The sequence below is a fragment of the Panthera leo genome, chromosome F2, assembly GCF_018350215.1.
Source record: "Panthera leo isolate Ple1 chromosome F2, P.leo_Ple1_pat1.1, whole genome shotgun sequence".
NCBI classification, from domain to species: domain Eukaryota; kingdom Metazoa; phylum Chordata; class Mammalia; order Carnivora; family Felidae; genus Panthera; species Panthera leo.
The window spans coordinates 73,937,349-73,961,804 of NC_056695.1; the positions used below are offsets into that span (position 1 = coordinate 73,937,349).

The 24,456-nt window shown below is 40.1% G+C and overlaps 1 protein-coding gene across 5 annotated transcripts in view; it reads left to right on the forward strand.

Moving 5' to 3' along the window:
• The first annotated feature begins 1,068 nt into the window (after positions 1 to 1,068).
• PHF20L1 (PHD finger protein 20 like 1) overlaps positions 1,069 to 24,456 on the forward strand; it is an 85,892-nt gene continuing 62,504 nt past the window's right edge. For 3 of the 5 annotated variants that reach the window (XM_042923856.1, XM_042923857.1, XM_042923859.1), the window contains exons 1-4: positions 1,070 to 1,350; positions 3,519 to 3,635; positions 20,576 to 20,747; positions 20,893 to 20,977. In XM_042923856.1, the coding sequence (XP_042779790.1) occupies positions 3,553 to 3,635; positions 20,576 to 20,747; positions 20,893 to 20,977 (340 nt within the window). In that variant the 5' untranslated portion in view covers positions 1,070 to 1,350; positions 3,519 to 3,552. Of the gene's footprint in view, positions 1,351 to 3,514; positions 3,636 to 20,575; positions 20,748 to 20,892; positions 20,978 to 24,456 lie in introns of all 5 variants that reach the window. The other 2 variants (XM_042923860.1, XM_042923858.1) reach the window with 2 other exon arrangements.

Genomic DNA, 24,456 nt, shown 5'->3' on the forward strand with positions numbered 1-24,456 from the left:
GTAAATTTCCCCAACATGGGTTGGGAGTTCAGATGTTGGGCAACTCCCATACAAGACAAATGTCCACTACAGACTGTCTTATTTATATCTTTTCTACGTATTGCCATTGCTCACTCTAGCTCAGTAGCTATTAGTAACACAGTAAGTACTGAATGAATGTCTTTGGAATAAAAGGATATGAATATAGTTGTTTAAATTACCGAATCTGACTATAATTAAAGCTTAAAGAGATACTTTGCTATTTTAACTCGACACTGTAAAGCATGATAAATATAAGTGTTACTAGTATGCAATGTTGCATTTAGAAAGCTTGAGATCCAGAGTGGTACGTTGGGAAGAGAGAGAAAAAAGATTTTCAGCTCAACATCTATTTGAACGTGTTCACTAGTTGGTTTCCACAGTGGGGAACACTTTCTCCTGTGCCTACTCCAGAGTTTGGTACATGGCAGATATACAATAAACCTAGTTCTGCCATCATTACCTGGGTAGTCTTGGGGAAGTCACATCAACTTAGCCATAGGTTCTTTACCTGCACAACACACACAAGTGTTAATAGCTACCTTTTGTATTGTAAGGATCGCCTATACAATAGAGAACAATACAATTGGGCGAAAGCAGTTGTCATATAATGTACGAATAACACAGCACCTGCCACAGAGTGTCCACTCAATAGCTGTTTGTTGACAGGGACAGTAAACATTCGCTCTATTCTTATTGTGGAATGGGGTGGATATCTAAGAAATTGCGTAGTGCAATTACAAAAGTTTTCCCAAGTGCTGGGGTTGAGCTTTGGCAATCTGTTTCCCACCAAATCAACCATGATAATACTCAATGGGCCCTGTCCTCATCTCTCAAAGGTCAACAAACACTTCAGAACTCCTAATTGGCTCCTGGAGCTCGCTTTCCCTCTTTGCCTCATAACGGCCCCTCCCGCTAGCCATCAGCCAACTGCCGCCAAGCCCCGCCTCCCAGGGGCACTCTCCAATCGGAGGCGCGGCCTGGGCCCAACCCTCGCGAGTCACGTGACGCGCCCAGGCCCGCTTCCGGCGCGTCGCGGGCGGCTGACGTCGCTGGGCCCGGCGTCGCGTCAGGGCTGGCCGGCGGTGGCGGCGGCGGCGGCGGAGGCGGCGATGGCAGCGGACACTGAGCGGGCTTGAGGGCTCGGACCTGCTCCCTCCCGCGCGACCTCGGGCCCGACCCGGCGCTGCGGTCCCTGCTCTCTCCCCTCCTGCTTCCTCCCCGGCCGCTGCCTGGGCGGAGGCGGAGGCGGAGGCCCGGGCTGGCCGCCCTGCTCGCGCCCCGGCTCGGCCCCGGACGGCCCGGCTGCTGTGCGGAGAGGAGGCCGAGTCGGTAAGAGGCGGCGGCGGTGGCGGGGGCCTGGAGGCCGCCTGGATCCCGTCTGGCCGCCCGGGACGCCCCCGCGCTGGTGTCTGTCTCAGGCCCGCTCCCCTCTCGAGTCCCTCCCCGTAACTCGCCGCCCCTATTGTCTAGGCGCCGCCGCTCCCTCTCCCCCTCCCTTCCTTCCCCCACTGCCGCGGGCCGGACGGCTGTCAAACCTGGAGGCACCTCCCGCTCTTCGCCAGCGCCGTCTGAGCCCTTCCAGCCCGTCTCTGCCAGCCGCTCCCGCCCCGCGTCAACCCCCCTCCTTCTGTGGCCCCGCGGCCATTCTCTGACCTTTGCTTCACTTTCTCGGTGTTTTATCTGCTTGCGAATTTTCTCTTCCCTCCCAGTTGTCATCTCCTCCAAGTTTAACCATCCAGATATTTTTTTTTTTTTTTTTTTTTTTTTTTTTTTTTTTTTTACCATTCTTGTTCGCTTTCTTTTCTGTTTATGTTCCTCTCCGTTCTCTCTGTCCCCTTTTCTTGCTTCACGTACCCCTTCCCCCCATAGACTGTCTTACTTTGTCTTTTCTTTATTTCCGATACCTCCCCATCCTCCTCTCTCCACCCAAGGAAGAGGAAATCGTGCCTCATCCCAAAGTATCACTGGGAGTTTATAGGTCTTAACAACATCACTTTTATGGGTTCGAGGTTTTGTTGTAGAAAATAGTGTAACTGGTAAACTACCCCATACTGAGTTCTTCTTCTGAAGAACAGTAGAAAAGGTTAGTTAGATTTCTACACAAATGATTTAAGTAACTGCCTTGTATGTTACATACGACCAGCCTTTTAAAAACAATTCATGCTTTTGTCCCTTTTGCACCAAATACCCTCTGACCTAGCTTCCTGTTAACTTTAATGTATTAATCTTTTTTCTTGCCATGGCCGGAGGATAGTGTCCCCTCCCTCCCCAGGAGTATTTAGGTTTGAGTTTACATATTTTTATGGCAAGTATTGGTGCCATGTTTAACCCTTACCTATTAACAGAGGTCCTTTCAAAGAGGAAAGGACAGTCGGTTTTTATGTTTACTGTTATGTTTTGTCTCTTTTGAATTGTGAGCAAACCATTAAAAAAAACCCAGAAAACAGTTGTGTTTTCTTTTTTAACCTGGAGGAGAGCAGCATCCTATTAGTAATTCTAAATATCACGAAGGTTTTAGGGATCTCTCTTTCCCCCCCAAAATTGTAGGTTTGCGTTCCTGATTACCGTTATGTTTTGGTCTAGCCTATCTCAAAGTGCATCCATATTCCTAAAGTACTAGTTAGTGACAAAGTCTACTTCAGGTGTTCTGGCTGTCCAGTGTGGCCAGAAGGGGAGTAAAGAGCCTACAAGGCAATGATCTAGAGAGGAATAGATAGTCCTTGGTAGTTTGTTGTTTGTCTAAGCGTTACGACCACTTTTATTCGTCAGTGTGGGCGCTATGTTGAAATAGAGCAGAAAGAAATTCTTTAGTTAAAAAACCCCATATCATTGTTGCTTATTGAACGTGAAGTGTAAGGAAGAAATTTCCGACGCCACTTTGCATGTTCAATTAAAATTACTGACTCGTTTGCTACCAAAGTGGGAAATCGCAGGTAATGAAGAGTCCTAATCACAGGAATTATTACTGAAATTGTCCCTGGCAGAGGAGTGTGCCTACTGCTTCTTCCTTCTTTAGATGCTCTTTTGTGCCTTATCTAGTGTCGTGTGCTATGAGGCACTCACACATTGGTTGAAAAACTTGATTAATTTGTGCCCTTCAGAATTTCAGTAGTCCCATTCCAGAACCCTCAGGTGTCTTGATTTGTCCAAGACAAAACACAGCTTCAGCTGGTGTGGAGAATTTTCTTGGGTATTTTCAAGTTCAAACTTAAAGCACGTTAGCCATTAGCAAGTTTTAATGCTCATCTGTTTGTTCTTTTGAAGTGGTTCTTTTTTATGTCCTTTCCCTTAATTCATCATCCAGACTGCCTGCAAGTTGCACCGTACTTTACCTATAGATGTTGGTACTCATCATTACAATTTCTTTAAAATTTGGCACTTATTTTAACTTCTCATGCGGGGTTTTAAAAATTCTGTCTTACTCCCTATGCATTTTATGCATTGGAGTCTAACTTTTTTTTTTTTTTTTTTTTTTTTGTTCCTTCCTCCCGAGGTAGTGAAAAGCAAATACGGAAGAAATAGGATCTCAAGATGAGTAAAAAGCCCCCAAATCGTCCTGGAATCACTTTTGAGATTGGTGCGCGTTTGGAGGCCCTGGACTACTTACAGAAATGGTATGGAAAACCCGGAGCCCTTGACCTGAAGCACCGTATTGGTAGCCTTGGAGTTGTTTCTCAGTTGCTTTTCTTTTGACCCTGGCAGAAACATTAACGTGGTCACGTTTTAAGTACTCATACACTTTTTTTTAGCTTTCCTACTCTTCAACAGGCTTTGCAGGTTCAGCATTCCAAAGCTATTTGTAGTCAGAATCGTTTTAGGTATTGGGAACTGAACTGAAAATAATGATCTAGAATATGAAGTAGAGAGAGCGTATCAGTACCCTTGTGTGCTTACCGTGAGCTATATTGGGGGTGGGAGGGAGGGGATTAATTTAGATTAATCCTAAGACTTGGATAGAACTTGATATAAATCTCTTCTCTTGGCCTGTGTCAGAGGTAGTCTTTCAAAATACTGTGGTTGATGGTTATGTTGAATATGTTGATGGTTAGCACAGTCACTGCTCGTTCACTGTCCCATCTAAAATCAAAAACCAGTTTACATCCTCTTTTCCCCAGAGGGTGGTGAACTAAAGGCAGGTTGTTACTGTCCCGTACTAGATGGGCAGCACTTTCAGACCCTTTTAAATTTCTTGTGTTCTGGCCACGTGTGGTAAGTGGTGAATTTAAGCCCCTAACACACCCCTAAAACAGCGGTGTAGGGATAAAACCATCACCGGAAAGGAGAGAAGGGGAAACAACACACAGGGGCACCGGGCCACAGTAGAAGTGACAAGGATTCATTCCCTCGTTCTCCTAGGGAATGCTTTCCTCATTCTTCTTAGCTGCCCCTAGTTCTCCCTGGGTGGGAGTCTGTTCTTGCCACCCTCGGCCCGCTCTCTGAGAGGGGCATTGGAGAGCTCCTCTGCAGGCAATGCGGTTGTTTGGCTCTCTTGAAGCCCGTCACTTGGATGAGGGATCTAGTGGCTTAGCAACTCCAGGACTCTGTCCACCAGACTTTCTGACATTTTCTCTCACGACGACTCCCTTCAAAACATGGCAGGCATTTTATAAATGCGCTTTTGATAGACTTGCATTATGTCAACCTCCTGAGTTGGCAAATGGCAGGCAGAGAAATCTTGTTTAGTCATGATATTTGACTTTAGACCAGTCTGGGATCTTTGTCTCTTAGTATCTGGCTTTAGAATTCTGCACGTCCCTGATTCCCAGGTTGACGGGCTCTGTCGTAGGCACTGCTTTAGGACAGTTTAAAACTACAGTCTGATGTGGGAAGGCAGTTATTTGGCCCCATGCCTGTAAGGTGCATCTCAGAAGATAGTTCTTTTTAGGGGACTTAATTGTTATTTCCCATCAGGTGGAGAGTGAACATAGTAGTTCCCAGGTGGGGTTTGGGAATCGCCTGGGCCTGGCAGTAGCATCTCTCGTAGTCGTGAAGCTAAAAACGATCTCTAGACGTGGTGGGGTGCTCCCTGGGGGGGCACATGTGCTCCTGATTGAGAAGCGCTGCATTGGTTAGTCAGTAATTGGCCCTCTTTGGTTCTCATGTGACCCAAAGGAGCTTTTTACTCTGAAGGCACACTGGTAAATCTCTGTGTGGTATGAGAAGTGATGCTGCTTCTCTGATGCTCATCCTTGTCTCTTAAGTTTTGGGTTTTTTTTAAGTTATTAGCTTTTGAATCACTAGTTAATTCATATTAACGTATTTTCTTAGGCTTCTAAACTGACAAAGATGCAGTTGAAATAGCTTCCGCTTTTGGACAGGGACCCAGTTTATTAATTTTCTTAGAGGTTTCCAGGGATATTAACATAATTACAGCATTAGTAAGAAATTTGCTTTCAGTGGTGAAATGTTTTCTAATTCAACAATTGTTAAATTGATGGCCCTGTAGTTAAAACGATTATAAAAGAGAACTACTTTAAAGGTGAAGCCCGAAAGTGCTTTTAGAGTACTTGGAATTTGAGAGAAAAAATGATCATTGTAGCTAAGTTTTTCCATGGTCTTTTGCTTCGCACCAAGAAATTCCTAAGTGTTTAGGTAGTGTGATAACATGCATACGTAATCACTGGTGAAGTTTAGCTTTCATTTTAATGACTCCAGTAGTAATGGTGTCTTTAAAGTACATAAACATCAGCCAGAATAATCTTAGATGATAATCAATGAAACGTGTCATTGATTTGATTTTTGTGAGCTCATTTATATGAAGATTTTAGTATTCTGCTATGGTTGGCTCCTTAATTAAAAAGGAATGAAGAGGGGCGCCTGGGTGGCTCAGTCGGTTAAGCGTCCGACTTCGGCTCGGGTCACGATCTTGCGACCTGTGGGTTCGAGCCCCGCGTCGGGCTCTGTGCTGATGGCTCAGAGCCTGGAGCCTGTTTCGGATTCTGTGTCTCCCTCTTTCTCTGACCCTCCCCTATTCATGCTCTCTCTCTGTGTCAAAAATAAATAAATGTTATTTAAAAAAAAAAAAAAAAAAAAGGAATGAAGAGTATTGTATATACATATTCTAGGTAGTTAAATAATTTTCTTACTGTGACTTTGTTTATTAATGTTGGTAGTCTCAAGAACTAGGTAGCTTTGGGTGACCCCTGTCATTTAGTATTAAAGTGCTTTACTGTAAGACAACTAATTGTTAAGATTTATTGGGTTTTAGATGGGCATGAAAGAAGTTCTACGAGACACAGTACTCTTTGGCAGACTTTATTTTTATTTTTATTTTATTTTATTTTTTTTTTAAATTTTTTTTTAACGTTTATTTATTTTTGAGACAGAGAGAGACAGAGCATGAACAGGGGAGGGGCAGAGAGAGAGGGAGACACAGAATCAGAAGCAGGCTCCAGGCTCTGAGCCATCAGCCCAGAGCCCGACGCGGGGCTCGAACTCACGGACCGCGAGATCGTGACCTGAGCCGAAGTCGGACGCTTAACCGACTGAGCCACCCAGGTGCCCCTGCAGACTTTATTTTTAAATGAGGCAATAAACCTTATTCTTTGTATCATTCCATTTGAGTCATTCTGTATTTCATATAAATGCTACAGTTTTTTGCTTGAATGCCAGGTAAAAGTGTAGAAGGATTATTTGAGTGTTGCAAAACCTTAATATTTTTGTGAGGAGCAAAATAGTTAATCGCTGAAAATTTGCTGAAATGATTCCACTTTCACCCCTCCTTCCCTGTTTTCTTTCCTGTTCTCTTCTGTTGCACCCATATAGAATGCTTCACCGTCCATATTTACTCCGTACAGCTGGGAAAGTATTGGGTTCCTATTTGACGTAAGTCAAATAGGCATTGGACAGGGAGGGACACGTAGGAGTGCGGATACTGCTTGCTGTCTCTGCACACAAGACATTTCCAGTAAAGCCGTGTGTCTCTTATGAAGGAAATAACATCACGTGTTGATAGAGAAGTGCGAAGGGAAAGTTGTGCGAGTGGAGCGCCCAAAATGTCAACATGTCCTGTATGTAGAAGATGTGTCCTGTGTCAAAAAAGCAAACTCGTTATTACTGTGTGCCCTGGACGTAAGAAGATAAATTCTGAATTAAGTGGGCAGAAATCAAGAGAAATAAGCTTCCGGTTGTAGGTTTGGGGGTAGATTTGATTTCATAGGAAGGTACAGTCCTTTTCATATGGAAAGTACACGATTACTGCTTGAGCAAACCATATTACGTTTTCTTTAAAGTTCAGAAAGATATTTCATCCTTGAAAATACAGTCTATACATTTTTTGAAGTAGTGATTTGTTAACTTTTTGTTTTCAAAGTCGTTTTAGAGCTACATTAGGAAACTCATTGAATAGTTGGATTACCTACGAACACTCATGAATGTAGGCCGTAGGAAGCCGTTGAGAGGCCAGCTGTCTTCAGTTACAGTGTGTGATTTTTGGATTTCCTATACTGACTAAACCTAAGTCCTGCTGAGTAGTTAGGTTGCTTAATTTTTAATTAATTTTCTTTGATTTTTAATTGTTAATTTTTAAGTTATTTTTCGGGGGGTTGCTTAATTATAAACTGTTATAGTTTTACGTAAAACATAGTTTAGTTTCTCAACAGCCTTTTAATTTAAAAGACTTTTGTGATATTTATAGCTAATACAGTCAATCATTTTCTTTTACTTTTTTAAATATTTTATTTTTAAGTCATCTGCACCCAGTGTGGGGCTCGAACTCACAACCCTGAGATCAAGAGTCACATGCTCTACCAACTGAGCCAGCCAGGTGCCCCCACAATGAACCATTTTCTGTCTTACCTCCGCAACCCCGGTGTATTCAAACTGTGACATACCAGATTTATAATCTCTTGAATGCAGTAACATCATAAGAATGAAAAAGAATGCAGGTGGTTGATACGGGAGTATATTTGGGGAAATAAAGTTCAGAGTTGAAGTTCTGTTGGAGATACTGGAAGTGAATTCTAAGGACAAAGAGGTAGGTCCAAAGTCAGACTGTCACTTTCTGATCCTGTGATATGGATAAGTCCTTGACTTGAGTTAGTGTATCAGTAAAATGGAAGCAGTGTTACTGTCTTTTCCTTAGAGGATCATTTTAAGGATTAAATAACGTGTGTAAACTTGCTTCCAATTCTACAAAGTAGTGCGTAATTATAAAGCACTGAAGTAAATACAAGGGAAGAGGGAGAGTTGAAAAATAAATCTTTGAGGATCTGAAGACTTAAGTGTGTAAGTTTTTAAATGTAGCTTTAGTGTTGAGGTGACAGTGGCCTGGAACGTACGAGGAAAATCATGTCATTGTAACCAGCTATAAACTGTCTTTTTTGAGGTGATAATGAAATGTTTTTGTTACTGCAGAGCTTTACAGTTGATAAAGCATCCTTGCAAATATTATAGTTTCTAATTATTCTGAATATTGGTCAAGAAGAAAAGTGATAACATCAAACTGGTTTGGACTACTGATTTAACTTCTGTCTTTTGAATGAAATTGAAATAGTTACTCTGTAGCAAGTGATTTAGTTATGAAGACAAAGTAAATATGCTCTGAAAATTTGAAATACAGAGTTAATTTAAAATATTCAGATAAAAAAATAAAATATTCAGATGAGTTAATGCTCTTCTGAAATTTTTTGGAATATTTCTTTTTTTTTTTTTTTTTTTTTTTTTTTTTGGAATATTTCTATTCTCTTCTAGATACAAAGGAAAGGAAAATGAAAAAAACTGTGGAGATATCTCCAAGTATCAGAGTTTGATAGAACAGTGTAAACTTGAATTGGCAAATGCTGTTTCCATACATTGGGAGTTTTTTGAACTGTATGGAACGTTTGCAAATGTGAGTTTTTAAAATGCTCACAAATAGAATTTTAATAGAGTGGGAAAAATTGAGGAAATTTAGATTGTAGCAAGTACAAATACTTTCTGATTTGAACAAAAGTACATATTTTCTGAATAAAAAGGGTTGCTTTTTTCTAATTGAATTTAGTTATTCAAAGGCAAATATTAATAGAAGTAAGTTGCGTTATCTCTATTTGCAGTAGAAAAATGTTCCTGGGAAGTAGTAATGTAGATCAAATTTTAAAACTCAAGTCATTTTTAAATTATATTAGTTGAGTTCGAAGTTTGTAGAAACCTTAGGTGAATAGTTTTAAAGTAGGAAATCTTTTGCTAATATGAAGAAATTTTTTGTATATTGGGTTTCCCTAACTCTGTATATTTGAAAAGGTTTGATTCTTATTTTGAGTCACTACGTACCTTTGAAAACCTAATTTTAGCTGTAGACTCAGCAAAATGTACAGTCACACTTATATACCCCCAAAATTGAATTATATCATATGGGTGGTCATAGAAAATGTATCCAGGGACTCCAGATTAAAGACTCTTCTTGCAGAGAATTTCAGATTGAAATCTATGTGATTTTTTTTTTTTTAATTCCTAGATTTTTCTATTCAGAAAGTCACAAATTTTGAATCTTAAGATCTAAGCGAGTCCTCATTTTCGTCATCACATAGGTCTGCATCAGTGCACAAACGTTGTAGTTTTTTAATTTTTACAATTTTTGCCAAAAAAAACCCTATAAACTTTTAAGGGTAAAGATCTCTGTCTCCCTTCTCTTCCCTCAAAATATGGTGAAAGCAAGGTCAGATGTAGGGGCAGAGTATATGTATTTATTATTCTAGTTTTTACTCTGATGTTCTTTTCATTATATTGATTCATTTCCTATAGAACTTCTTGTTATTTGCTCAGACTTTTTGCTCATCCTAGTTTTCTTGGAAGGTGAAAGAAAAGGAATATTGGAAAACGTAAATTACACTGGAAATCAGAAGATGTGAGTTCTGGGTGCTCTTTTACCATGAAGTGTGTTGTGTGACTTTGGATAGTTCCTTCTCTGCTCTAATGTCCCTAAAACGAGGGTGTGATGTTCAGGTCCCTTGACATAGAAACTGAAATTTCTTTGATTTACTTTCCATCAATTCAGGGATGATAGATTTTTATAATCTCACTTTCCATTGGGTAAATAATACAGACTTGAGGCAAAAGTAAGACAGTAGAAGTCCTACGTAGTTTGTTCAAAACTGCTGGTCACTCAAGAGAAAAAATGAGTGGACACAGTGGAGAAAGTTGAATCTAGTTTGGAACAAAAATGATAGTTTTGAAGTTTGGGGGAGAGTGGTATTGGGCACATGGTTGTCCTTTCTCCAACCTGCTCTCCCACTCATTTAAATACTTTTCATTATTTAATTTTGAAATTACTTACAACCACAACTATTGGCTTAGAAAAGTGTATTTAACCAATAGGATGCCCTAACTCCCTGACTTTCCATGTGTTAACAATTCACTAATTGATTCTCTTACAAAATTCATGGATGTTGTAGTTTTGAAAGTGATTCAGGTGAAGTCTAGAAGCGTGAGCTTTAGCAGCCTCTGATTCACCTACAGGGTTTGTTATACACGCATCACTGGGCCAACGCCCGCGGCTCCTGAATCAGTAGATCTGCACTGGGGCCCAGCAGTTTGCACTTCTAAAATGTTTCTAGGTAATGCTGGTGCTGCCGGTCTGGAGACCACATAAGAGATTCACTGGTCTAGGGCATACAGAATTGTTAGCCCAAAGATACAGTTTATGAGGTGGATAGCAATGGAAGTGGTCAGGATTGTTTTTGAATTTTTAGTCTGTTGTGATTATGTTCGTTGGAAGAAGTAACATACAAGTACATTGCAAAATGATGCATGATTCAAAAACCATTTTTTGCTGTTTTTCAGTACAATAGAGTATATTGACCTACATGTGCTTTGACAAAGTGCTTCAGTTTTCTTGCTTTTTTCCTGCTTTATGTAATCTCCACCGCTACGTGGCTGGATAGTTGGTATTTAGGTCCGTGTTGACAAGGGGCAAAAAGACCATCTATGGTTATAGTTAATTATGGATTGCTGTTGTGAGATGATAACTTCTATACTGATTCAGGATATATGGGAGATATTCAGTATGTCACTTGAGTTTTACAAGGAGCCTATCAGGTCTGGGACACTCTTTGTCGGTTTAGAAATGATGTGTCTCAGGTTTGGAGATATTAACTGTTTTCTTCCAGCTCATCTAGTTAGAAGAATCCTCCTGTACCCAGGTTCTTTTGACTCTCAGTCTTATGATCTCGTTACTATAACCCATTGCCTCATATATGGACACCCTGGAGTTTGAGCCTCAGCTTCAGGGGGTAAATGGGCTCAGTGCTGATAGGCTACCTTCATTCCTGACTTTCTCTGGTGACGTGTGTGTATCTGGTGTTTAGAAGGGCCCCAAGAGTCCAGCATGCCCGTGTCACTCTTGTTCCATGGAATTATCTTCTACAAGGTAGGTTAATTTCAGGCCTCTCTGGCCTAGAAACTCTCCCTCCCAAGCTTACCTTCAAGTCAAGCCTTCAAGCTAATGATTTCCTAGCTTTCTTCACAAATGTGTAGTAAAGTCCAGGAACCTTGGGCTTATTGTAGTGTGCTCTCTGTGTGTGCATGTGTGTTCATGTAATGGCAAGAGTTGGACTGAAAGAGAAGACCGTTTGATTTGCTCATCTGACATTTGGTTGAAGGTCAGCCATTGTGTATCACATGCATCCAACTCTATTCATTACATCATTCCTGCTGAATATTATTATGTGTTGTGAGATTTTACACTTGCCACATCAAATTAGATGCTACTTTATTTTGTGATCAAAGCCACTAGTTGGGAAATAATTTATCTGGGTGATAGTCAACTCCACTAAAGAGAATGGCTGGCAGGTCTAGTTTTGCTGAGGAGACAGAACTGCTGTCTATAGATGCTGATAAGTTTTTAACTTTGTTTTTACTTGAGTTTTTAAGTGAGGGGGAGAATACTAAGTTTTAAAGATCAGTGTAATTTTTTTTAAAAGCAATTAACATGATACTGAAAAGGCAGTTTAGTTTTGCTATTTTTCATAAGGGTCCCAGTTTTTAGTTTTTCTATGTGACTTTTCATTTTGAACAACCATTGACCATCCCTGCTGTCACCTCCCACACATTATTACTCATCACATAGAACTTTTCTTTTTATTAAATTGGACATTGACATGCAAGTGTCATGTTGTTTCAGTAGCTGTAACTCATCTTTGAGAGAATTGTTGCAGTGAAATCGAAGAAGGAATGGGGATATTTATTTAATATTCGATGTGTCTTAAAAGTCTGTTTTTTCACCGCAAGAAAGCTAACCTTCTTTAATTAAAAATAAGTGTGTTCCTGGTATATCATGGTTAGGGAAGGTACCAAAGTATCAGGTGCTTGCATGAAATAATACGTATGTACAAGGCCTAGCCCCTTTTACTCCTAAAGGTACCCAGCAAAGTTTATTGAATTTTGACAGGTTTAGTAAAGAGTGAGCTCAAGAATTTGGGGGATATCATGATATCTGGTTACTGTTTCAGAAATTTTTGGCAAATGAGTTGTGACTGATGGGTTGAAAACTACGCGTAGGATTATATTTGTCAGACTAGTAAATTTTATTTTTCAAGTCACCTGGTGTTTTTCTTAGTTCTATAGCAAATCATCCCCAGGATTCCTATCTTAATTTTTAAATTTACAACAATTTTGAAACATCCTAAAAGTTAAGCCACTTGCTTTTTTCAGACTCCTTCATTTTAATGTGATATTTTGTACTTAGGCACAATTGAGGTATACACCTTTTGGGAAATTTTAATAATAAACCAAAAGAGCCTTTTTGTGCATGGGACGGGGGGGGGGGGTGTTTTTTTTTTTTTGTGCAGTGTGATAAAAGCTGTTTTCTGTACTCTTTGGGCTAACAAAAATCAACTTTAGCCATTTTGTATCAAAAGCAGAAGATTAAAACTGAATTTACAAGAAAAAGTAAACATAATATCTGATTTTCTTATTATTTTTGTTTTCAGTACCTCTCAGTAAGAGCCCCCTATATTTGAAGCTGCAGTAAGTGTGATAGGTGAAAAGCATCAGTTGGCAAGATGCACCATATATATTGAATGTCTTTAATGTCAGACGAACCTCATTTCAGGGATGTACCACTTAATTGCCTATTTTTACTTGAGCAAGTTACTTAGCAGTTCAGAGCCTCTATGACCCCTCTGTAAAATCTGGGAGCAATAATAGTACCTAACTCAAAAAGGCTCTTTGGGAATTAAGAGAGTGCATCTTAAAAGCTTATCATGGTTTGTGCCACATGGTAGGCACTTAGTAAATGTTAGCTTTAATTATAATGACAGCATGAATCTAGTGGGAGAGGAGTCCGTGTAAATCTTTAAAACTTCAACCAGTAGGTATATAAACATGTATAGTTCCCTATAGTAGTAAAATAATTTTTAAGTCTGGAATATTAAGAAATAGAAACTGAGTGGACCTCAACTTGCTAGAGTTTGGGTTTTGTGACAAAATTAAGCAAAAAAGGCGTTTGGTCCTGTTAGTCTGAACAAACTATATAAAGTACGTAAACTTTGGGTACAATACTGGTGGCATTTTTTGGGTGGAGTAGGAAAGGAATTTTTGATAGTCTGATTGATTCTTGTGGTGGGAGTTGGTAATAAGTAGAAAGGCCATGGTGTAGGCATTTGGATTGATTAAAACTGACTGTGGATGAATGTACGCGTGGCAGGAGATTCAGGTGCTAAGGAGGAAGAGGGGAGTAGGACTTTATATGGAGGGATCTGAAATGAAACCTTAATTTGAAAGGTGGCGGCGTCACAGTTCTAAAGGAACACACGTAGCTAACTCTGATCTTACCTGTGTGCTGCTGCAGAGGTGTGGACAGGTAGGCATCAGGGTGGTCTGGCAGCTTATACTGGACACGTGTCCTGGGGGTGGATGCCTCTGAAAAAATGACCTGACGGGTGATGTGATGAGACACTTAGAATTCTGTGTTGGAGAAAATGGGAGTTTGACATATAAGCTATTAGCTGAATGTTTTGGAAAGCCTAGATGCTTTTGTATTTACACTTCATTTTGGAATGTCAAGTTTGGATAAAAAGAGTTTTGTTTTCAGTGTGTTGTTAAAGTGTGAAACAAATTAACACGCAGTATCTGAAAGCACTTCATCTAAAAACACTGGAACACTAAATGACATTGTTCTTGTAGTTTAATCAGTGAGTGGAATGGGTGAGAAAACCCTTTTGAAAATTACAAAGCAGACTGATAAATTTAAAGTACTCCCAAGAAGCTAAAATTTTAAAAGGTTATTTTTATTATTTGGCAAATAATCCTAACACTTGTATGTAAGGAAGTTCTTACCTCCGTAATTCTAGTTCTTCTAAGGTGTTTTAGTCATTTTTTACGACACCGTGTTAGAGTTTCTTGCTTACAAAGTGCTTATCCACAAAACTGTTTGGAGTTGTTAATCTAACTCCCTCAATTTCTGCTAACATTTAGATTATGTGTAAGGCATATTTCAGGTGTGTTTCATTTTTTAAAAATCAGAGACCTGGGGTGCCTGGGTGGCTCAGTCGGCATCCAACTTCGGCTCAGTTTCATGATCTCGTGGTTCGTGGGTTCAGGCCCCGTGTCGGGCTCTGTGCTGACAGCTCAGAGCCTGGAGCCTGCTTCGGATTCTGTGTCTCCCCCTCTCTCTACCCGTCCCCAGCTCATGCTCTGTGTCTCTCCATCTCTCAATAGTAAATACATGTTAAAAAAATTTTAAAAAATAAATAAAATCCTTTGCCTTTTTGATTAATGTGGTACTTACTCAAATGATTAGTTAAATCTCAGAGTGAATTCTGATGGTCTGTAGGACATTAACAATGTAGGCTGGCCTTGTTCGGTGGATTGTTACCTATCAATGAGTAGTTAACAACTCTGTCCTGTGGCTTAAGTGCAGGAGATCCTTGGCCCTGAGTGTATCAAGGAATTTCTCTTGTCGTGTCCTCATGGTTTGCCTTTCTTTGTCAATACAGGTAAAGATCTCGGTATTACAAAGTAGATGACAAATCAGAATGAGTTCAAATAATGTTTAATTGTTTTACTGTTAATATATTGAAAATACATATATATATATATATATATATATATATATGTATTTTTAATAGTTCCATGCCCATTATTTCTTTATTCTTCCAAGGATAGCGGAGCACCTATGGTATGAGTGTTAATAGATAATCTTGCCTTCCAGAAGGACTTTTTGTTTCTGATCATGGACCCCTTTGAAAATCGGATTAAAGTTGGGAATTCCCACTTCAAGAGAATATTGGTACATATCTACACCAAACAGCATTTTGCGGACAGTCTCAGGGCATCATGGTCTCCTGATTTAGTGAGCGAATCAGGACCTGCCCGTGTTAAACAGTTACCAGTGTACAGGAATTCATCTGTAATGGTAATTCCCATCTTAGATTTCTCGTATTCTCCTTGTGTTTTGACAACACTCAGGAGTCAGTGCTGTAGGGAACTGATGCAGTGTATTCAGTGTATAGCCAACCTCTTTGGTCAGCATGTGGTTCTTAACGGATTGCGGATTTGGTCCAGAATCCATAGATACTGCTATGCTGAATGCTCTTGTATAAGTGGGAGATCCCAGTAACAGTATTAAAATGTTGGTATTCTTAGATGAGGCAATAAAGCATTGTAAGCATTCAGAAAAGGTGAAAATGATTTTTATTCTTGGGGATGGATTTGTTCTACTCTGTAGTTACAGCCACAGTTTAACTTGACCATTGAAGTCTTTGACTATACTAATTCAGAGAGGGTCCTGAGAAATCAACCAACAGATTATGGTAGTAGAATTGCATGCATGAAAATACCGTTCAGTTCAGCAAAGATCGCTGTAATATCTTCTCAGAATTTCTGAATGCTATTTGTTTCCATTAAGCCTGATAACCAGTTTTAGAGTGGGTCATTTTTCTTGTTAAGGTCGTTATACTTGCTAGGCATCAAGTGCGAAAGACATATGAAGGTGTGGCAGACCTAGAGCAATGAAGGCAATTCCTTGTTTTCCACACGAGTGAAGATCATTGAAGCAATGCATGCGTTGCAGAGTGGGATTCGAGTCGGGAGGGTAGATAGTGGACATTTGATAGGGTTGTGCAGTAACTCATGATAAGGGGTGGGAGAGCTCTACGTAGAATTTTGGCACTGAGGAATCATACTCCCCTCTCTTTTGAACCCTTAAGAAATGCCAACCACGGTGTTTTCTTATCCCTCATTGAAACTCCAGTCTCCCACTTCTCAGCTCTTTTCCCAAATCGTTCATAAATGTCTGGGACTCAGCCTAATCACTGTTCTTTAACACTTTTCCATGATGTAGCCTTTAAAAAAATGGCAAAACAAAAACATTGTCACTACATCTTCCAAATTCATTAGAAAAATTTTATGTTCCATTCACACTCAATTATAATGAAAACTAAATTGTACATCAAAATGATTGTGCTGTAGGTCAAGATAGAGAGGCATTTGTAAATACGTTTTTTCAATGTTATTTTTCATTCGTTGTGTGTATCAAAGCATTATTACTGTGGGCCATTTGCTAGAATAGGGAAATCACTTCTTTATATAGAACTGTCTATTAAGTTGCCATTTTGTGCATTTGACATGTATAGCAAAGATCTTGATGTTGTTGTTTTTTTTTCTTAAGGTATAACTGATAACCAAAGTAAGGGATTTCCTGTTGTTTCTAGAATGATGGAGCATTTCATTACTTTGCTATTTTAGAGCACTTCAGTTTGAACCTAGCCAACAAGTCCAATCTGATGTCCCGCTATTCTCCTTTATTCGCCCGATTGCTTGTTTCGTAGTCCACCCAGAAGAAGCGGTTTCCTTGAACTGCCTCCCAGTGTCTGGTCATGAGGTTCTTCAGGACAGAAATGTCATTCTGCTGGTCTCTGCATCCTCATTATCTGGCTGATTGCCTGACTTTGGCTTTAAGTAAATGAACATTGACAAACTGAAAGTGTGTATGCTTTACCTTTGTTTGTACCAGGCTCATTAGGTCTAAGTCCTGGAGGCTGTTACCAAGACCGATATAGATTAGGTCTCCCAAGAACCTTCAGTGCACTCCCCAGTTTTCTCTGAACTGTTAATAGCATCTTATGGAAAATTTTTATATATACTTAGCAGTTTACCATATATGATATAATTACTTTGATACGGGCCGTATCCCAGTTCTCCTGTAGGCTTTTGTGCCAGTTGCTTTTGGCTGCGAATGCTCTGCCATGTGTATTCTTGGACAGTCATCTGTGAAATGGGGACTGTGTTATCTATACCTTGGATGGTTACCAGGATCCAAGGAGAAAAGGTATATAAAGAGCAGTTGACACTCAGTAAGGAAAGAACAGAGAGCCTAACATACATGTAAATATTCTGAATCATCTCTCTCCTTGTCTGACTCTAAGCTAAGCTCCTTGAAGACAGCAGTTAATTATGTTTCCTTTTTACCTACCAACAGTGCCTAGCAAGTTCCTTAATCTTATTAGATGCCCAAATATGTGTTGACTGAAGGAACAGAAATTCAGTCATTGTTAATAATGGTAATATTTATGGCTCCTTTATTTAAGATTCAGAATTTGATTCGTAAACATTGTAAGAATGAAAAGAGATACGAATCTTGGGTATGTGTGTTACTTATTTAATTGTTGGCCTGCATCTGAAGTTTACCTCTCCATCTCTGGATATTTATGGAAAGAGTATAATATACCGTAAATTATCCTGAAGCACTTCCCCACAAGTCTGGTTGTTGCATCAGGCATCCTGTCAGTGAAACAGAATTTGAAAGATTTTAGGAAAACTGTAGGTTACTTAAAAGTGCAGTTCAGATTTAAGTTATATGAACTTATTTAGATTCTGACTCTGTGCTGAATTCAGTCATGTTATGAAAATAAAGATGTGTTGGACTCTTCCTGTGGACCATTTTCACTTTGAGAAATGTTTTAAATATGTGGAGTTGTTTACATTTAGAATTTGAAGGAACCTAGAGAATAAACCCCTAATGTTTTGCTCAACAATAAAAAGGTGTGATAATAAACACGTGGAAGTATAAATTTATTCATTTTTATAGTTGAAAGAAAATCTTTTTTTATAGTGGTGAAGTGGCTGGTGAACGTTGGAAAATAAACTAAAGGGCAACCTTCCCTCTAGGCTTCCCTCGGCGCTGTTGACAGTTTTTATGTTGTAAAAACCAGAGGAACAGAAACATACAATCAGAGCGGTGTTGCAAGAGACCGGCATTACGGCACTGATTCTGAGTGGGTCGGGTCAGTGTGTTCACCTTGGGGAGTATGTTAGTTCTCTGGGTTTGGGGGTTTTCTTGTTTTTATGCCTTTCTTTAACAGAATGTTTCTTCATCCACGCCGTCCCCCCCGCCCCCCGCCCCGAAAGACTAAGAGTAAGCTCTAACTTAGGGCTGTAAGGTCGACGGCCTTCTTAGTTATGAAGACACGTGCAGGTGGTCTTTAACGTCACTTCTTACTCATTCTGAACTTTCCCCGAGTGGCGGCTGGTGCTGTGTCTGTCACTCGGCTAGATGCTGGCGGATGCAACGATGGACATGACTCTGTTATTCCTTGAAGCTCACAGGCCAGAGTAGCTTCTAAAATCAAGTCTCTTAGATGTCTGCTAGCACGAGAGAGGTTAATAAATGTTCCGTGATAAAAGGATTACATATTTCTTTAACTTCAGCGCTAGAAAATGTTTCATGTCTATGTTGTTGACAAGACCGAGAAGTCTTTCAATAAAGAAAAGAATTAAACTTTTTAGCCAGTATTTTCCGAGGCTGTTTAACCATCAGACCCTTTTTGTGTGTCACGGGTCTTAACGTTGCAAGGGCTGTAAATGCTCTGCAGCACACGGTTTGGGAGCCTGCACTGAGATGGTTCTGGCCAGGTGGGTGCAGGGAGGGCTGCAGGGGCGGGGGGAGGCGGTTGCACATTCAACCGGCTCTGGAATGAGGAGTAGAAAGGGGAAGGGGAGGCCGCCCAGGGCTAGGCCAAAAGGACGGAAGGTACAAAAGCACGAACGTTTGACCTAGCGTGCGTGGTGTTTTTGAGGAAACCCCAGTGGGAAAACCCAACCTACACCGGAGCTAGGAAGCTACCCCAGAGGAGGACTCAGGGCCCTTGAGATGCTTAAGAAGCTTTGACTAGCATGAGTGATACAAAGCTTATAGTAATCAGTTCCTGAATTTCAAAGCTCTGTAAGGTCTGTCGTGCTTATGCTGAAAGCCAGTTTTCTGTAGGGAGAAGAAAAATTCCAGATTTATCACAAACTAGCAAAAATATGAAATAAACTCTTAGGGCTGAATCATCTATGTGCTACTGTTGAATTCTTAAGGTTATTTAATGATAGTTTTTAAAAACTTTTGAGTCATCTGTGAACATTTAATACAGTACATTAGGAAGGATGAGGCAATTTTCCTTGTTGAACGTTTCAAGTTAACTAATTTCTATTTTAGATTTTAACGTAGGAGAGTCGTCACACAGAGAGACAGAACAATGTACTGTTGTTTTTATATTTTAGAATTTAAAGTTTAACTGAGCTTTTCCCCTCCTATCATTAATGTGCATTTTATGTATTTATTTATTTATTTTTAGTTTTTGAGAGAGAGAGAGAGAGAGAGACAGAGTGCAAGTAGGGGAGGGGGGAGAAAGAGAGAGGAAGACGCAGAATTGGAAGCAGGCTCTGTGCTGACAGCTCAGAGCCTGATGTGGGTCTTGAACCCATGAACTGCGAGGTCATGACCTGAGCTAAAGTCGGATGCTTAACCGACTGAGCCATCCAGGCACCCTGATGTGCATTTTAAAATATTGGAAAGTACAGAGAAATAGAAAAAACAAAGTGATTTTGTGTCATAAAGAGACAAATGAACATGTTGGTATATTTTGCCAGACAAATTTGTTTTACTTATAATTCTGCTGAACACAGTGCTGCTACTTTACATTTCCCTATGTAAATTTTTTGCAAATACCACATTTAAAGACTATAATTTTCTATTCAGTGGGTATGCCATTGTTTGTATTTTTTTCTAACCATATTTTTAGGTGGCTTGTATTTTCTTTATTAATGTTTTGTATGTATAGTTCCAGATTTGTAATGATTGAGTCAAAAAGTAGCAATCTGTCAAGGCTCTTGAAGTATGTTTTCCAATTAAAAACAGTGCAGGTCATTTATAGTTCCACTGGGAATGTATCGAAGTATTTTTTTAAAAAACTTTTTTAACATTTACTTATTATTGAGAGACAGAGGGAGACATGGCATGAGTATGGGAGGGGCAGAAAGAGGAGGAGACACAGAATCTGAAACAGGCTCCAGGCTCTTAGCTGTTAGCACAGAGCCCGAGGCAGGGCTCGAACTCACAAACTGCGAGATCATAACCTGAGCCATCCAGGCACCCCTGAAGTATTTATTTCACTGGATATTGAGACCAGGCATTAAAGGCAAATAATGATAAAGCAACCTTTGTTGGTTCAATTGTTTAAAAATATGGACCCATATCATTTTTTTTATGGATTTAACGGTAAGCAGTGTTTTCAGTTAAATTATCCTTTTTAATACTTCGTGTAAACAAATGTAAGAATTTTCTCTTGATGTGAAGCTCCTTTTTATCTTGGAGGTATCCGTCACGGATTGAAAAAATCGACTATGAGGAGGGCAAGATGTTGGTCCATTTTGAGCGTTGGAGTCATCGTTATGATGAGTGGATTTACTGGGATAGCAATAGGTTGAGACCCCTGGAGAGACCCGCATTAAGAAAAGAAGGGCTAAAAGATGAGGAAGATTTCTTTGTAAGTAGCAATCTTCTTCTCGTTTGCTAGTTGTGTAATGACATATTCTAAAAGGAATTCTGTTAAATATTACAAAAGCTTGTTTTTATAAAGGAAATGCTTATTTATTATACATGGTATTGATCTTAAAAGTTGTTTAAAATAGGATTTTAAAGCTGGAGAAGAAGTTTTGGCTCGTTGGACAGACTGTCGCTATTACCCTGCCAAGATTGAAGCAATTAACAAAGAAGGTATGTATTTGAAATGATCTTAGATTTAAAATGGGATTGATAGTAAAATTTAACTGTTTCTAATTTTAATTCTTGTAATTGTTACCACTGTTACTTCTGTCTGTCTTATACTTAATGAATTGCCTGCTAATACTCTTTTCTGGGAGTATTTCATTGTTACATATCGTATAGAATAACATGATACATGATCTGCTTACCACCTAAATAAACTGTTTAAATTAGAAGTGTGAAAGTTGGTTAAAATTGTTCGGCTTTTAGTTGACAGGCTTATATTATGTGCATTTTATTTCTCCTTCTCTGTTTCCAGTTTGCCGGCCAAGTTATTTTTATGAGCAACTCATCCAGAGTGTTAGGGAAGGTTAAGGATACAGGAAAATTCAAATCAGTTCAACTTGGAAGTAAAATACAGTACGGTGTTTTTTCTGAGGAAAGAGTGTGGGAATTTATCAGTTTGAGGATTTCCTTTATTGCCTTTTTCCACTGCCCCTTTTTTCTTAGTTTCTGTGAATAATTGAGAGGGAAATTTCCCGATAGCCTTTGTGGCATCTAAACATTCATATTGAGCAGAAATTACTGAACTGACCAGTGATGTTGAAAAAACACAGGAATCGGGTGTGTTCGTGTGGCCAAGGCTAATAAATCTGTGGGGCGGATAATGTATTTAAGAAAACAGGACTTGAAGACTGAGGAATTTGGAAAGGCATGAGAATTAGTATTTAAATTAGTATTGGAACTATGCTTAACTATTTTCTTTTTTAAATTTCTTACTTAAAATCTCATTTTAATAAGTTGTGAAATACTTGTAAGTATATTTCCAAGTCAAGAATACATCCGTTTTCTGTAACAATTGTTTCTTAAACTTGACCACTCATCCGTTCTGTTTACTAAAGAAAACACACATTGAGTGACAGCTTCTTTGCAAGAGAAGGATTTAAGTAAGGGGGCACTTTAAACCCGAAAGACAAACAGGTCAGCTAAAGAGGGAACGGAAGGCTTTTCTGACAAAAGAAATAAAATGGCATATTGCAGAAGAATAGAAGAGAGGCCCGCCACTTTTTAGGAACTGCAAGACTTCGTTGTAACTGGAGTGAAGGAGTCCTTTGAAGGGAGTAGAGTATCAGAAGAGCTGGGAGAGAGAAGCAGGGATCTGCGTATGGAATGTCTTGCAATCTTGCTACAGAATTTGAATTTTTTTGGAGGTGATGGGAAAGAAACGTGGAAGGGATTTAAGCTGAGGATTTAAAGTAACAACAAACTTGAGAAAACATGGGAAGTAAGAGGAGACAAAAGAGGAAAACATTTAAAAAGAGACATATTAAAGAATGTTAGGTGTGAAAAAGCAAATCAGTGTTGTCTACCAAAAAATTATGATACAACTTTATAAAGTTCTATTCCAGTTTATTGTTTTAAGGAATTGAAATAACAGATATGGCTATGATTTTACCACCACCAGTCACCTTCCTCCTGCAGGAGTTGAGGGACGTCTCTGTTAGGTTTGCAGGTTACTTTTCCTTTCCTGGTATGCTTCACCTCACTGTGCACTCAGCTTCTTGAGAGCTCTGTTACGGAGCCCCTGTTCCTGTGTCTGATACACATGGACCCTCCAGGTTTATAGCATGTGGGCAGTCAGCAACAGGTTGTGGAAAGAAAGGAGGCAGTAACGGATCAATTCTTTGGGATAATTAATAGGATCCACCCAAAATAAAAGAAGATGGTGCAAAATTAAACAACACTCTCCATTTTATATTTTTAAAGTTCATGTTTATTTATTTTGAGAGAGAGAGAGAGAGAGAGAGAGAGAGAGAGATTGGGAGAGAGGAAGTGGGGGAGGGGCAGAGACAGAAGGAGACAGAATCCCAAGCAGGCTCTGCGCTGTCAGCACAGAGCCTGATGTGGGCTCGAATTCATGAACTGTGAGATCCTGACCTGAGGCTAAGTCAAGAATCGGACGTTGAGCCGACTGAGCCACTCAGGCGCCCCAACACTCTGTATTTTGATAAGAGCCGTTTCTTTGAGTGTGGAGAGCTCTGAGATCTCGTCTCCGTGCTTGCACTCCTTGGGAGTGTAGCATATACAAGTACACGTGTACACACACATGCAGTGCACTCAGAAGCAGAGCCCTCCTATTTTGTCCCATCCCATTTGTCCATGGGCATAGAGCACAGAAAATTAAGCTTGTATTCGTGGAAGAGCGGTGACGCTCACTGCAGTCTCTGCCGTTTTGGGAGCAGTTTGAGTGCACCCTTAGTGAAATGTTAGCAGACACGATTTCTTTTTAAAATATCTCCACTAGAGGTCTTTATTTTGCAATTTCCGTATGTCCCACGTGACGGATGAGCCTGCCCGCCGTGTGCATTCTCCACCCCCCCCCCCCCCCCCCCCCCCCCCCCCCCCCGCCCCCGCCAAGGGAAGGCAAAGGCAAAGGAAGCCTTCAGGAGGCCTTCTGTTCACTGTAAAAGCTAAACAAAACCTGCAGATACGAACGTTTACGTGTTTGTAATAAGTCTTAGAGAAGTTGAAGAGGAGGGGCGAATGTGTAAACCAGAGGGGACGGGGAAGTGTTCATGTCACGGGTGGGATTTGAAGAGCTGATCCTCGAAGAGGAGGCTGAGGGAGGAAAGGAGGAAGGCATCACAAGGGCGGCACCGGTGTGATCAGCAGCAGGGAGGGATGAATGCCCGGCTGGGGTGGCGTGGAACCTGCTCTCATCTGGAAGGCGGTTCCTGCAGGAGGAGTTCAGGCCTTTGCAGGGTGGCGGTGGTCAGGTGTCGGGTGCTCGTGGGGTTCGGTAGTCTCAACGCTTTCTCAGTGTCTTTACGTCCTGGTTACTCAGCTCATCAGTTTTTTTCAATGACTTGGGTTTAGATCTTTATACGTGCAACACTGTGAATTATGCTAATCACAGAAAATATGAAATGAAATGATGTTCACATTACAAAATTAAGGAAAATGTTTTGTAGATATCTGTCTGGTTTGGTGCCAAGTTCAAAGCCAGTGATACCAATTATGACACTGTTTTGACTTGTTTTGTAAAGGTCCAGTACATGTTTACTTAAAGGGGCTCTCAGCCATCATTTGTACAGGAAATGATAGAAAAACGTTGGAATTTCTTAAGTATAAAATCTACGTAATTTATGCTTTGTGGCAGTACTGACTTTTATTGACTTGAAAGCATGGACTCTGTGGCAAAACCTGAATATACTTTGTGGTTGTCATTAAGGCAGGGTGTTGAGTCCTGAAGGCAGGTTGAGTTAGTGGGAAAGGCCTCGGGATGGGGGGTTAGTTACAGCTGTGCTGCTGTTCGGCTGACTGCTGTGGGTGCAGCGTTCAGCCTCCCTGGAAATCAGTGTTCTGATCTGCACAGGAACACTTTCATGTAGATGGTCTGTAAAGTATTTTCTGGCTTAAAAGCCTGTGGATCTAATTCTTATTTACCAGTTCACTAGTATGGTGAAAGGAATAATCTTTTCCTGAATAAA